The following is a 15,934-nucleotide window of genomic DNA, read 5'->3' as shown; positions in this document are numbered from 1 at the left end:
TTGATGCTGCTTGGCCTGCTGTGTTCATCCAGCTCTACACCTTGTTATCTCAGATTCTCCAGCATCTGCAGTTCCTACTATCTCTGATACAACCTTATACTGGACTTCAGGTTACGGCTAGGTTTTCCCTCATCAGACCCTTCCTCTGCATCTGAGATCTTTTATTTTAATTCCAGTCTTCTACTCTGGTTGCAGCCTCCTAAATGCTTTCTCTTTTTCCTCTATTCAAGTTATATTAATTTCCATTTCCCTTGCCATCTTTCAATTTCAATGTTCTTCCCTTCTTTTTCTCTGTCCTTTGGAATTATATTTCTAACTGCTTCATTACCGTTTTGTATTCAAACTGTAATTTGATCATAACTAACTCCTAAGTAACTCTAATGACTTGTTACTGAAATAGCTGGTCTCTCTTGCATTTCTGCCAATAGCAAGGACTGTGTTAGTACTTCAATTATCTCTGCCTTCTTAGCTTTTGCAGAAACTTTCCCCTTTAAATCCTGAGCCACCTTGATTAGCTTGGTCTTAGTTAAGTTGTATAAAGAAATCAAGAGGCCCAAACAGCCTTGTTTGCATCAGTGTTCATACACATCTCCTCAGGATTGCACCTCGAATGTAACTGGGGCAAGTGGTCTCTGAATACTTCCTCTTGAGCAGCAGTCGTTTCAATTCAGCAGAACTCAAAATGGTGATCTAATCCATAAGACGTCGGAGCAAAACTTGAGAAAGGGAAAAGACAAAAAGCCAAATGAAACCAAATGGCCAAACTTGGTTTATTGATGTGCAAAGCGACAATAATTGAGCCCCATAAAGTTAACAAAAGTCAAAGTGCAGTGAGAGTTAACACAAAAAAAACTAACAACGAGGCACCTTACTTCATCTCCCAAATTTCATTGGTTTAAGTGCAGCAATGCGGGCTTTTAAATGAAAGGCGCTCCCACTTTCTGTACAAGACAAAGTTTAGATCTGACAATATATTAAAGTTGTAATTTAGACAGATTAAAGTCAATTGAAAACTCCTCAATTAAACAAAGTGACGCAAATCTGGAAGGGTTAGAGTTGCAGAGTCCTCGGCCTAGGGTACTCAAGACCGTGACATCATGGTTAGTGGTTTCTATGGAAACCAAGGATGGTCAGGAGACAAGGCATCGATCACCGAAGGTCCAGCACTGTAACATTTGTCTCTATTACAGAAACATGTGAACATGCCTGCAAGGAACAGAGGGAGAGAAATTAATCTGTGTTGGTTATTTCTCAGCAAGTAGCACCACCATCACTTCTGAATCGCACGGTTCCCGGTTCAAGTCCCACTCCAGGACAACAACACAAAAAATTGGCGCTGACACTTCCTGGTGCAATACCAAGGAAGTGTTGCACTGCAGGAGGTGCCACCATTTGGAGGATGTATTAAACCAAGGTCCCGTTTGCCTATTTGGCAAGATGTAAAAAATCCCATAGCACTATTTGTTGAGGAAGTTCTCCCTGGTATTTATCCCTTCATTAATATCACAGAAACCTATGATCTGCTTATCTGGGAGTTTCCTGTGCTGACAGTACCTCCCATGTTTTCTGCAGTACAACAACACATATGTTTCAGAATACCTCTTTGGCTGTAAAATACTTTAGGTCATCTGGTGATCATGAGACACACAATATAAATGCAGGTTTTTTTCTACGGAAATGATTACTCACAATGCAACTTATGAGAAAACTGGCAGATAGCAGTCAAAAATCAACAGTCATCTTTCCAACAGGAAGCTACTTGACAGAGAGTTTTTCCAGAGTGTTCTCCTGAGTATTGACGACTGCAGTGAGCTGACACTGGTGAAGCACAAAGTTTGTGGAAGTCAGGACTCCTTGGTGTCATTGCAGAGCCAAAGCGCTTCCCCTTCTTTCACTGAAGGGTTTTTATTTTGGCAGGGGGCGGGGGATCTCAGAGGTTCACCTGGGGGCTTGCTTGCTTTGAGCAATGTGTAAGCATTAAGTGGCCATTCCTTACAAGTGCTTAAACTCAAAACAGGTTTAAGTACAGCACTGCGTGCAAGCAATACTGCCACTGAGCAACTCAGTCTTGAACATTGATTAAATGCCTTTGGCAAGTATTGATGCAGAAATTTGGCCTCATCACTTCCACACTTTCATTCTCTTGCCTGTTTTACTTACCACCGTAGGAACGTGGGCTGATGTTACCACACAACCACAGCAGATCATTACCCTTATTAAAACACTTACTTAAGAATTGTGGCTGGGTATTCTTTGCCTGGTGCTGAGCCCCACTCCTGGGCCAGCAGGAAAACTTACCCAAGATCACAGCAGGACAATTATTCCAATACGCTATTGACTAGACAAACCTAGTCTGAGACATCTCTGAATTGATTGAATCTGGTTCGATTCAAAGATCAAAGGAACCTTAACCTGGGAAGAGTGAATGGGTGCAGTGGCCTGCTTCAGTGATGCAGATATAGGACTCAGTCTGCAGCAACTTTATGATGTTTTGGACATGTATTTGATACACAGTTGGCCAGAAACAAACCTGGTTGTGACTGTGTGTGGAGGGGGGAGGCAAAAAAGAAGCATTGGGTAATTACAAAATAGACTACAGTTTCTACCCAGAAAGCTGCACGCTGAACACGATACTTACATTAAACAGGGGTGGATCCTTGGGATGTGGATGAAAGCCTTTCTGCTTACAGAAAGAGATTTCATCCATGCCGTGGTCAGTCAGTCTGAAAAAGCCAGTCCTAAACAAGGAGAGAAACTGGTCAGAGTGCAGGGCAAGAAATGTCATCTGGTAGCAATCCTTCAAATAGTTCAAACGTCCCCCGGTCTTATGGAAAGATCTGTACCAAATGTGGTCCATGTACAAACAGTCAGATAAATACAGTTGCTGCAGCGGCACTGTGACCTCACAATTAAACAAATAGTGCAGCCGGCCAGTTAGGTGAAGCAATCAAATTTAAACTCATTTCACACTGCTCATTTCCATCTTTCCCCGACACTTCCCAACCTTGTTAATGGCTCTTATTCCTTCTCCTTAGGCACTCCTAGTTTGTTCTGCACACAATGATGTTAAAACAGAGACAGTAGGAACTGCAGATGCTGGAGAATCTGAGTTAACAAGGTGTAGAGCTGGATGAACACAGCAGGCCAAGCAGCATCAGAGGAGCAGGAAGGCTGACGTTTCGGGCCTAGACCCTTCTTCAGAGGGTACTCCGCCCACAGCCGACGCAACTCCGCCCATAGCCGACGCCAACGTCGCTCCGCCCACCGCCTCCACAGCCAGCAGCTCCAGAGAAGACAGCAGCACCCAGCCCTGCCAAGTCTTCACCATTCCCCCAGGCCTCCCCCTTACTGGTGACGAACGGTCAGTCCTCAGTAAAGGGCTCACCTTTGTCCCCCTCCACCCACACATCAACGAATACCGGTCATGTTTGGACATTGAGCAGTTTTTCCACCGCCTCCGCCTCCACGCTTACTTCTTCAACCGTGAGCCTAACCCTCCATCTACTGACCCCTTCTCCCGCCTCCAACACACCCCCTCCTCCTGGACACCACCCCAAGGCCTCCTACCCTCCCTCGACCTCTTCATCTCCAACTGCCATCGAGACATCAATCGCCTCAACCTCTCACCCACTCCAACCTCTCCCCCGCAGAATGTGCAGCCCTCCGCTCCAATCCCAACCTCACCATAAAACCCGTGGAAAGGGAGGCGCAGTTGTAGTATGGCGCACTGATCTCTACATCGCCGAGGCCAGACGCCAACTCCCCGACACTTCCTCCTACCACCCCCTTGATCATGACCCCACCCCCAACCACCAAACCATTATCTCCCAAACCATCCACAACCTCATCACTTCAGGTGACCTCCCACCCACAGCCTCCAACCTCATCGTTCCCCAATCCCGCACCACCCGCTTCTATCTCCTTCCCAAAATCCACAAACCTGACTGCCCTGGTCGACCCATTGTCTCCACCTGCTCCTGCCCCACCGAACTTAGCTCCACCTACCTGGACTCCATTTTCTCCCCCTTGGTCCAGGAACTGCCAACTACGTCCGTGACACCACCCACGCCCTCCACCTCCTCCAGAACTTCCAATTCCCCGGTCCCCAACACCTCATCTTTACCATGGACGTCCAGTCCCTATACACCTGCATTCCCCATACAGATGGCCTAAAGGCCCTCCGTTTCTTCCTGTCCCGCAGGCCCGACCAGTCCCCCTCCACTGACACCCTCATCCGCTTAGCCGAACTCGTCCTCACCCTCAACAACTTCTCTTTCAATTCCTCCCACTTCCTACAGACAAAGGGGGTGGCCATGGGTACCTGCATGGGCCCAAGCTGTGCCTGCCTCTTTGTAGGTTACGTGGAACAATCCCTCTTCCGTACCTACACTGGCCCTAAACCCCACCTCTTCCTCAGTTACATTGATGACTGTATTGGCGCCGCCTCGTGGTCCCACGAGGAGCTCGAACAGTTCATCCACTTCACCAACACCTTCCACCCCAACCTTAAGTTCACCTGAACCATCTCTAATACCTCTCTCTCCTTCCTAAACCTCTCTGTCTCCATCTCTGGCAACCACCTGGAAACCGATATCCATTTCAAGTCCACCGACTCCCACAGCTACCTCAAATACACCTCCTCCCACCCACCTTCCTGCAAAAATGCCATCCCCTATTCCCAATTCCTTCGCCTCCACCGCATCTGCTCCCAGGATGAGGCATTCCACTCCCGTACATCTCAGATGTCCTCGTTTTTCAAGGACCGCAACTTCCCCAGCTCAGTGGTCGAGAATGCCCTCGACCGTGTCTCCCGCATTTCCCACAACTCATCCCTCACACCCCCTCCCCGCAATAACAACCAAAACAGAATCCCCCTCGTCCTCACGTACCACCCCACCAACCTCCGGATCCAACGCATTATCCTCCGACACTTCTGCCATCTGCAATCCGACCCCACCACCAAAGACATTTTTCCCTCCCCACCCTTATCTGCTTTCCGGAGGGACCACTCTCTCCGCGAGTCCCTCGTCCGTTCCACACTCCTCTCCAGCCCCACCTCACCCGGCACTTTTCCCTGCAACTGCAGGAAGTGCTACACCTGCCCCCACACCTCCTCCCTCACCCCCATCCCAGGCCCCAAGAAGACTTTCCACATCAAGCAGATGTTCACCTGCACATCTGCTAATGTGGTATACTGCATCCGCTGTTCCCGTTGTGGCCTCCTCTACATCGGGGAATCCAAGCGGAGGCTTGGGGACCGCTTTGCAGAACACCTACGCTCAGTTCGCACTAAACAACTGCACCTCGCAGTCGCGAACCATTTCAACTCCCCCTCCCATTCCGCAGACAACATGTCCATCCTGGGCCTCCTGCAGTGCCACAACGATGCTACCCGAAGGTTGCAGGAACAGCAACTCATATTCCGCTTGGGAACCCTGCAGCCCAATGGTATCAATGTGGACTTCACGAGCTTCAAAATCTCCCCTCCCCCAAACGCATCCCAAAACCAGCCCAGCTCGTCCCCGCCTCCCTAACCTGTCCTTCCTCCCACCTATCCCCTCCTCCCACCTCAAGCCCCACCCCCATCTCCTACCTACTAACCTCATCCCGCCCCCTTGACCTGTCCGTCCTCCCTGGACTGACCTATCTCCTCCCTACCTCCACTCACCTTTACTGGCTCCATCCCCGCCTCTTTGACCGGTCTGTCTCCTCTCCACCTTTCTTCTCCTGTATCCATCTTCTATCCGCCTCCCCCTCTCTCCCTATTTATTTCAGAACCCCCTTCCCCTCCCCCATTCCTGAAGAAGGGTCTAGGCCCGAAATGTCAGCCTTCCTGCTCCTCTGATGCTGCTTGGCCTGCTGTGTTCATCCAGCTCCACACCTTGTTATCTCATGATGTTAAAACAGTTTAGATTGCTGTGACAAGCTCAAAGATCACAGCTTCAAAACAGTTCAGGAATTTGAGTTTAACTAAGTTTGACAAATTGCCTTCACTCGTGATGGCAATGTAAGTTCTGTTGTGTGTCAGCTGTGGTTCAGGGACTAGCAATGGTATCTGAATCAGAAGAGTGTGGGTTCAAGTTTCCTTCCAGGGTTTCAGCACCAAATTCTAGGCTAATACAGCAATGCAGCAATGAGGAAGTGCTGCAATGTCTGAGGTACTGTGTTTCAGCTGAGGTTTTAAGGCAAGGTTCCATCTGCTCAGTGGATACAAAATATGCCAATATTTTGAAGATGAGCAAGAGATTTATCCCTGGCGTACTGGCCCTCAATAAACATTGCACAAAAATAAAAAACAACCTGTTTATTAGCATGTGTTGTTTGCAGGACTTTGGTGTGTGAATATTTAGGACAGCACAGTGGCTCAGTGGTTAACACTACTGCCTCACAGCGCCAGGGACCCAGGTTCAATTCCACCTTCGGGCAACTGTCTGTGTGGAGTTTGCACATTCTCCCCGTGTCTGCGTGGGTTTCCTCTGGGTGCTCTGGTTTCCTCCCACGCTCCAAAGATGTGCAGGCTAGATGGATTGGCCATGCTAAATTGCCCCCTAGTGTTCAGGAATGTGTAGTTTAGATGCGTTAGCCATGGGAAATGTAGAGTTACAGGGTAGGGGGAAGGGTCTGGGTGGGATGCTCTTTGGAGGGTCAGTGTAGACTTGTTGGGCCAAATGGCCTGTTTTCACACTGTAGGGACTGTATTAGCTGTCCTGTTTGTACAATATAACAATGGATGCCTCATGAGAGAAATGTAAAAGCTATTTGATGGGACTTAACTGAACAACTGTTAACTGCACTTCTTTGTGACCAAGTGTCCAACCACTAATCCAACTGAAGGTCTAGCTTCTTCCAGAAGTTAAGAACAATTCACTACAGCACACATACACATACACACACACACAGGCATGTCAGCTTACTAACTCATTTAGGTTCCCAATATCCAGCCAGTTCCTAAGGGTTACATTTCTTATCTTCCCATCTCACAACAATTAATTAAAGATGGGATTATCAAGTAACATACGATCAGGGGACCAGTGCGCTATGCCACATCTTCTGATGGTACTCTTATCTCTTAACATCCCGAAAGAGTTGGGCCCACTGACAATAATGGGTCAGTATCAATCTCACTCTTGACATTTTCACTGACCACCCCACCTCCAGCCTCAGCCACTTTCCGAGAGATAGGGTTCCAGGTTTCCCCTGTAGACGTGCTTCCCGATTTCAATCCTGAACAGCATCGCTCTAATTCAGATATTCTTCCACTTTCCTCTGGACTCTCCCGCCAAAGTAAAAGGGTACACAGAGAAGCTCTGAGAACCTTGAACCATGTCAGTTGTTTATCCCTTCATTGTTTACACTGAAGTGAACACATACTCTGTCTTCGCATCCCGTTCTCACAATTTAACCCTTTAAATGTTATGCAAGGACTTGTATCCTTTTAATAGCGTGAAACTGAGCACCCATAAATCCTGCCGCATACTTACTCATGATATTTGGGTGAACAAACAATAGCTATGGCCTCTGGAAGCATGATCTGATAGGAGCTGTGGGTATGAAGGTCCACACTGGACAGGAATGCAGTCTGGGTGGGATGAGTCTGGAACACAGACATAAAGCATTACTTACAGAGAGACAAACAATTGCCATGGTTAAAACCGTCATCATGGCCTGTGTTTGATACTTCAGAAGGGGATGGTTACAATCACTTGAAAGCACTAATACAGGAGACAGTGCTTGGAGGATGGGGATTAAGCGCACACCAAGGTTGCTGCATGACTCAGGAGTGCTCCCACAGCACGGCAATCCGTAATCCCTCCGAGCTGCTTTCCAATCTTGGCTTGGCTGTTAGGAAAGATGAGAAGTTGTAAGAAGAAAACCCCAGGGTGAACTTCAATGTGCTCTCCTTTGATTGACTGCAGGTCATTTTTAGGCTCTTAGACTCAGGAACACAGCAAAATAAAAGCTAATAAACTAAAAAAAAAATCCTTTCTTCCTGAAGGTGCACAGCCCATAAGTCCACAGATCCCCACATATTACCAGCCCAATTACTCATCCAATAGCCATTCTCAGTGCATGTATCTCAGCAATGAGGATTGGCAGTTTATTTAGAGCCTTAAAGTCAGACAGCACGGAAAGAGGCCCATCAGTCCAACCAGTCCAAGCTGGCCATAATCCCAAACTAAACCAGTCTCACTTCCCTGGACTTGACCCATATCCCTCCAAACATTTCTTATTCATGTACTTATCCAAGTGTCTTTTAAATGTTGTAAATACACCCACATCCACCTGTTCCTCAGAGTTCATTCCACACATGAACACTCTCTGTAAAAAAAAAAAATTGCCCCTCATATCTTTTTTAAATCTTTCCCCTCTCACCTTAGAAATATGCCCGCTAGTCTTGAAATCCCTAACTCTAGGGAAAATTCAACTGCCATACACCTTATCTATACCCCTCATTATTTTACGAACCCCTATAAGGTCACCTCTCAATCTCCTATGCTCCATCCAATCTGTCCAATCTCTCCTTATAACTCAAACCCTCCATTCCTGGCAACATTCTGGTAAACCTCTTCTGAACCCTCTCCAGCATTATAATTTCCTTCCTTTCACAGGGAGACCGGAACTGGACAGAGAATTCAAGAAGAGGCCTCATCAACGTCCTGTAACAACCTCAACATAACGTCCCAACTCCTATAATCAAAAGTCTAAGTACTGATGGTGGGCTATGTCATTCCGAAGCCCAGTTCTAAGCATTTCCAGGGAGACGCACTGCTTGATGATCAGGACTGATCTCACTCCCTGTGCAGCACAGTTCGAACATCCTCCCCACCAGCCTGCCTCTCATTTCGGGACTTAGCAATGGAGCAAGGATATTTCCTCCCCAGTGTTATAGTCACAGGTAGGGCAGAAATACACTCACATGGATCCAGCCCAAGGTTATGAGGTCATCTCGGTCCTGAATCAGGAAGAGTTCCTCTTCATTCTCCGTGTTACAGTAATCAGGACCTGCAGTCTGTTTAGGCACCAGCACATGGGTTATAGTGAACTCATTCTGCATCTGCAGGTAAAACAAACAGGTCACAATACAGCACCAGTGCAGCCCTACTACAAAGAGACATCCGAGGAGAAGGGTGCAAGTACATTGGTAGCACTGGTACACAACACCACGATGGCATTGCTGGCCAGGCCTGCATTTGTTGCTCATCCCTAATTGCCCTTCAGAAAGTAGTGGTGAACTGAAGTCCATGCAGTGTAGGTAAACCCACAGTGCTGTTAGCAGTGGAGTTCCTCATTCCAGTGGGGGAGCAGCCAATATATTTCCAGGTCAGGATGGTGAATGGCTTGGAAGGGAACTTGCAGGGGATGGTGTTCCCATATATCTGCTGCTACTGTCCTTCGAGATAGTAGACGGCATGGGTTCATAAGATTCTGTTTAAGGAGGCTTGGTGAGTTGCTGCAGTGCATCTTATAGATGGTACACACTGCTACCACTGAGCATCAGTGGTGGAAGGAGAGAACGGTGAAGGTGGAAGATGGTTGCTTTGTCTTGGATGGTGTTGAGTTTCTTGAGTGCATTATCCATTTGAGTGGAAAGTACACAGTCCTCACTTGTGATATAGATGATGGCTTTTGTTCAAAAAGTATTCCTTAATCTTCAGAAATACATTGATTGGGCTTTGGGGCCAGATTACCCTCCCACGCAGGGTTAGGACTCCAGATATTTTTCCCCAAGAATCCTTTGAGTTTATAGGAATTTAGGATGTCGGGTAGATGTGTTAAACTGGGCTGAACGGAGAATCAGCGTCGCTGCGACTCAGAATGCAAATTTGAGGAACAACATCTTATCTTCCACCTGGGCACCTTACAGCCCAGAGGACTCAACATTGAGTTCTCTAATTTCAAACAACTTTCCAACCCATCCCCCACTCCCTTTCCAGCCGCACCTCCTCCCTTCCATTCCACCTACTGATCCTCCCTTCCAGCTACCAACCGGATTCATCCGTCCCATCGACCAACCAGTTTGTACCTACTACTGGTGTCCACCTATCACCACCATTCCGCTAACCACCTCCCCCCAACCTCTGTAGCTCCCTCTAACCCCACATCCAGTCCTGAAGAAGGGTAATACCTGAAATGTTGACTTCTTCTTTCCTCCAGATGCTGTCTGGCCTGCTGTGTTTTTCCAGCCTCCTGTCTGTCTACACGTGTTAAATGCAGGCCAAATCATAAATGAATGCACAGAATTTGATAGGGAGCCAGACTATAAGAGGAAAAGCTTCACTAACGTTAAAGTATTTACTTTCAGAGCAGAATTGCAAATCAATTATATTAGAACAGCTGACTATACGTTTAATATCCACTCAGATGTCTGGGGGCTCTTGGGGTGCAGCTGTAGTGTTCATATATCTGAGGCAGGGGGCCTGGGTTCAAGTCCCGCCTGCTCCAGAGGTGTGTGATGATGTCTCTGAACAGGCTTGTTACACAGTATCTCCACTCAACTGTCTACACCCATTACATCCCTAATTAATTATTTATCTATGATAAGTGAGCTTCACCAGACCAGTCCTGTGGCTGAGGGGCAGGGACACCTCCAGTTACAAAACAGGACAGTGAATGATTCACATATGGTTCCTACCAGTTTGCCGCAGAGAATGCCACAGGTCTCCACTCCTCGGGCAGTGTTGGCCTCAGCAAGTTGGAGAAATTGCTGACATAGGCTCTTGGGTACCACCACATTCCGTAGTCTGTCTGCCGAAAAATCTGAGCAGAGAAACACAAATTCCAATTCATCTCTTCCCACGAACATACATGCTCCTTTTCTCACCCTGGATTTTCTGGTCCTCTTCCAAGCTGACCAGTCATTGCATCAACGTCAGGAATCAAAGCTAGGGCTGTCCACCAGTACACGCACATGGCAATGCCATCTGACCCATTTGGGAGAAAGAGCCATTTTCAGCCAGGGAGAGGGATGGCTGTATGGTGATAGCAAAGAGATCCACACAACATCCCCCAAAAAACAGAAAACAGAAGGAAGGGAGGGGAAGACCTCACATAATATCTCAGCATCAAAATATTTAGCATTTTGATTGTGAATTCTACATTTTTCAACATCAAATGAATTGAATTTCAATGCAGAATATGAGACCAATTTGCAACAGGTCCAACAGAATTATGACGTACCTGTTTTTCCACCAGCCACAAGTCATCTCTCATACCCTCCTTTCTCATGCATTTATCTGTCTTTTCTTAAATGTTATTCATCTCAACAACCCCTTGTAGGGTAGCAGGGCTCGTTGAAACCTCAGGGGGTGGCCCTCCAGGCTGTTTTGCAATTTGCCCCAAGCCCAGCTAAGGGTCCCATGCTCGGATTATGAGCCATTGCAGCTGGTGGTACCTGAGGGATTTCTATCCAGAGTGGCCTTTGGGAAAAAGACTGTGTCTCCTTTCATTACACTTGGGAAAAGTGCTGACTGAAATTGCAGATGGGAACTTGCCGACAAGCAATTGGAGAGGCAAGTGTTAGGTTGTGAGGTGTGCAAAAACAAACAGAGAACCCTTGGACAGCTCACCATTACTCTCTGTGGTAGTGAGCTCAACATTGTCGCCAATCTCTGGGTGAAATAGTGTCTCCTGTGTTACTTATTGGATTTATTAGCGACTGGATTATATTTATAACCTCCAGTTCTGGTTGTTCTCACAATATCTCCTCAATGTCTATCCTATCAAATCTTTTTCTTATGCTTAAAGACCTATAAGGTCAAAGTTAAAGAAAGAACTAGAACCTGTTCTCCTTTCCTGAAAGTAATTCAAAGGAATAACTGAGCAGTTCTTTCAAATGACTGGGTGTAAGTGGATAATTTCTTACTGTTCCAATTGGTTCCAAATGTTGTAGGTTTCTTTGAGCGATCTACGACAGGTGGGACTACATTTGGGAGAGCCGCAGTGGGTGAAGCAGGAGGAAGATTATCCGGTGGTCCCTGAACACCTGGTATCAGGGGGAAGTCTTTGGATAGGGGGGAGTTTTCAGGTTTCGCGTACTCCTCCAGCACCTTCAGCCTCTCTTTCTCCAGCTCCTTGCGTCTGATCATCTCCTCGAAGGCATGGAACTGTTCCTGTTCCGCTTGCTGCTGGCGCATCCGTGCCACCCGCTGCTTTTCGTCTTCCAACTCCTGCTGCCGGGCCAGCTCCTGGGCAAACTTCTCAGCCTCCCTACGCTGGAAAGGGGAAGAGAGGGCGTCAGCTTTAAGTCTCCTCACTGGCCAGCTTCCCAGTGTAGCACCATCTGGCTGGCACCTCTACCTATCCCAAGAACTACAGCAGCAGAAGTACGTCAATGGTTGCAGAGCACTTTGGTACACTGTGAACTTATGATCAGGAAAGACAAAAGTGAATGAGAGCCAGAGATATATTAATGCTAACAATTTGATAACTTTTCTTAACCACAAGACCTTTAGCCATCAAGTCTGGTCTGCCATTCAATGACATCATGGCTGATATGATCACCTTCAACTTGACTTCCCTGCCTTTTCCTCAGAAACCTTGATTCCCTACCTGATTAAAAATCTGTCTACCTCAGCCTTGAATATACCTAGTGTTTCAGCCTCGACAGCCCTCTGTGGTAAGAAATTCCACAGATTCACGACCCTCAGAGAAGAAACTCTGCCTCACCTCTGTCATAAATGAGCGACCCTGATGTGAGATTATTTTCTCTGGTCCTAGACTCGTCAACACGAGAAAACCACCTTTCCGCATCTACTCTGTCAAAACCCCCTAACAATCTTCTGTTTCAATGAGTTCTCCTTTCATTCTTGTAAACTCCTATGAGTACAGGCCCAACATACTCAACCACTCCACATCAGAAAATCTCTCCTCACTCAGGATCAACCTTGTGAATTTTCTCTGGATTGCCTCCAATGCCAATAAATGTTTCCTTAAATAAGGGGCCCAAAGCTGTTCACAGCATTCCAGATGTGGTCTAACTAATGCCTTGAATAGTTTTAGCAAGTAGTTCCTCCTTTAGTATTCCATTCCCATTGAAATAAAGGGCAATATTCCATTTGCCATCCCCAGTACACACTGTACATTGTGTGCTGCAGCTTTATGCAGTCTTTCTCCATTTAGATAATATTCAGCTCGTCTAATCTTCCTGCCAAAGTGCATAACCTCACATTTTCCCAAATGATTTTCCACCTGTCAAGTTTTTGCTCAGTTGCTTAATGTCTAAGCCCCTCTGTAGATTCTCTCTTGTCATCCCTCGGCCTTCCCGCCTATTCTTGTGTCATTTTTAGTCACAGCAACTGTGGGGCTATCAACCTCAGAGCTGGATTCAAACATTTCCCTAGAGTTTCACACTCAGAAGCCATAAAAAGAAAGCCACTGCCAGTGCCACAGTGCGGGGAGCCTCGGGGTAATGCCACAGGAGGAACCGCAGGGCAAATGCTAGGAATGCCATTGTTTTCCAGTATTTTGCCTGGGCTCCTCTTTACACAAGATCCTGTTCAAGAAGTATCTCCACACTTGTGGAAGTTTGTACAAAATTAAGATTGGGACAGACCCAAGTAGCCTAGCTTGTGCTGAGTTGTATTTACCTGTAGCTCCTGATGCTCAGCATATTCGACAGCGTACCTCTGGAGAAGCTCGCTCTTCAGCTGCTCAGCTCTTGGAAATGCAATCTCTTTCAGCTTCTGCTCCACAGAGACAAAGAAAATCCAATATTTTACACCCTGCAGCTCTTCCCTTTCAAAGGTGCACTTACAAGGTTGCAAGGAACACTGAAAAGACTACACATTTGATACTCTCTTCAAAGCCGATTAAGCAAATCCTCAGTCTGAGCATGGTATAGATGGAAAAGCATTGACTCATCAAGAGGATAGTTTCATGCCATTGCCCACACCAGCTTAAACACAGTGAGATACCCCGATGTCTCTTCCCCTGATCCAACCACTATTATTCATTCCTCTGGCAGTGTTGTATGGTGTCAAGATGAACTGACTGCCAGAGACACTGCCTTGTTTTAAACGAATGTAAAATTCATTAGCTGTACATCCAACCACTTGTAACCCATTTTACAGTATTGTCACGTTCTAAACAGAGCAGACTGTGTAGACTATCTAAGCTGTAAAATTAAAGATATTCCACTGGCTTCAAAATTTTCTTTCTCTCGGGATTTCAGGGACATGGACAGTTTGGAGAAATAGAAGGCTGTTTTCCTTGGAGATGAGCAAGTTGAGAAGAGATTTGATTGAAGATCATGAGATGGATGGACAGAGTAGATGGACAGAAACCATTCTCAAGGGGAAAAGGGTTGGGAGGCAGAAAGCACGGATGTGAGCTGATTGGCAAGAGGAATGATGACATGACAAAATACATTTTCACACAGATGGTGGTTAGGACCTGGAAAAGTACTGTCTAAGAGTGGTGGGAAAAGATTCAATTGAGGCTTTTAGAAGAGAGAAACAATTTGCAGAACTACGGGGAAAAGATGAGGGAGCGAGACCAGCCGAATTGTTCTTGCAGTCAGCCATAGGTGCTATAAACATTTGATGAAAATTCAAAGAATTTCTTGGGGGTCTTAAAAAGAGAATATTCTGAAAATGTGACATTGATTTTAAATAAATCATCCAACATACATTGATTTACTTCCTGTGTGTGTGCCAATTGTATTCCCTTTCTCCTTCAAACAGGCCAATGGGATGGCTTGGAAATTGGGATCATCTGCCGTACCTTCAGTGAACCTGTAGATGGGCAGTTATCCATCCTTCAATCCCCCTTTCCCTCCCTGAATATGATTACCAATTCTTGCTGCGGTCGGCTCACAAACGCTGCCTGTGTAACATAATCTACAAACTGATTCTGGCCAGTCAAGCCATGTATGGGCACGACAAGCAAAACTGATCCTAGCTAGTTATGGACGTTGTAATGAGGAATCCCTGCACCCTGCAAGTTAGTGTGTTGAGATCGGCACAGTGTGGCCATTGTTTCCCAGTCACAACACAAAACGCACATTGTCCCTCCTCCGCTGGCTCCTCATATAAAGGACCCCAATATAAATTGAATAAAATGGGCCGAGAAAAGACTCAACCGCCCCCACACACTAATCCACTGTATTACTCGCATTTGCTGCAATGTGGGAATTCTTAACTGATAAAACTCAATCGAGGCACAGAGTGCTTTCTTCACATTGTGTTGGTGTAGATCTGTCCAACAGCACAGAACTTGTTAATTCAGGCAGTAGAATGCAAAGGTATGCCAGTGTAGACAAGCCAGGCTGGTGGAACAGAAAAGACTCAATTGGGAGTCAGCCACATCAACCTGATGCAACACGTTCCTAGCAGAATGCTTGCTTCTGTGCTTTCAGTGAATGGAGGAAGGAAGAAAGAAGCTGCTTCCTACTTTGATGGTTTCTCTCTTCTCCGGTATTACGCTGGTTTTATAATCCCGATGCTTTGGTAGCTTTTCCAAGAATAGCCTGGGTAATAAGCAGAAAATAACAATAGGGACAAACTTATGTTCGGCACACACATGGTAAGCATGTCAAACATAGATAAATTCCATTAAAATTACGCATCCAGGCTCCCCAGTCAGCACCTTCCAAACCCGTGACCTTGACCATCTAGAAAGACAAGGGCAGCAGATATATGGGAGCACCACCCCCTGCACTTGGAAATATATCGCCATTCCTTCAGTATTATTGGGTCAAAATCCTTGAAACGCCTCCCCAGCGGCTCAAGAAGTTAGCTCGGCATTTGCCAGGATAATTAGAGACGGGCAATAAATGCTGGCTTTGTCAGCGATATTCTCATTGCATCAATGAATAAAAAATGAAAAATTTTAAAAATATTCTTCACCCCAGCCCGTGAAAGCAAGTATTGTTATAGTGCACATTGTATCTCAGCACTGACCCTCCCGACAGTGCGGCGCTCCCTCAGCACTGACC

At 46.5% G+C, this 15,934-nt stretch overlaps 1 protein-coding gene across 5 annotated transcripts in view; it reads right to left on the bottom strand.

Annotated features, from left to right (window-relative positions):
* Positions 1–746: 746 nt before the first annotated feature.
* Positions 747–15,934, bottom strand: part of LOC109915549 (STAM-binding protein-like) — a 51,669-nt gene continuing 36,481 nt past the window's right edge. For 3 of the 5 annotated variants that reach the window (XR_007265814.1, XR_007265815.1, XR_007265816.1), the window contains exons 3-11: positions 15,391–15,466; positions 13,587–13,682; positions 11,864–12,212; positions 10,634–10,758; positions 8,918–9,055; positions 7,482–7,594; positions 2,639–2,738; positions 1,690–1,818; positions 1,099–1,206 (exon numbers count right to left, since the gene is read on the bottom strand). Coding sequence is in view for 2 of the 5 variants with exons in the window: in XM_048618478.1 (XP_048474435.1) it covers positions 1,150–1,206; positions 2,639–2,738; positions 7,482–7,594; positions 8,918–9,055; positions 10,634–10,758; positions 11,864–12,212; positions 13,587–13,682; positions 15,391–15,466 (1,054 nt within the window). In the remaining 3 variants the exon portion in view is untranslated. Of the gene's footprint in view, positions 1,207–1,689; positions 1,819–2,638; positions 2,739–7,481; positions 7,595–8,917; positions 9,056–10,633; positions 10,759–11,863; positions 12,213–13,586; positions 13,683–15,390; positions 15,467–15,934 lie in introns of all 5 variants that reach the window. The other 2 variants (XM_048618478.1, XM_048618480.1) reach the window with 1 other exon arrangement.

This window comes from Rhincodon typus, chromosome 40 (assembly GCF_021869965.1).
Source record: "Rhincodon typus isolate 14 chromosome 40, sRhiTyp1.1, whole genome shotgun sequence".
Classification (NCBI taxonomy): domain Eukaryota; kingdom Metazoa; phylum Chordata; class Chondrichthyes; order Orectolobiformes; family Rhincodontidae; genus Rhincodon; species Rhincodon typus.
Note: the sequence above shows the minus strand (reverse complement) of the source record. Positions and strands in the feature narration are given on the sequence as shown.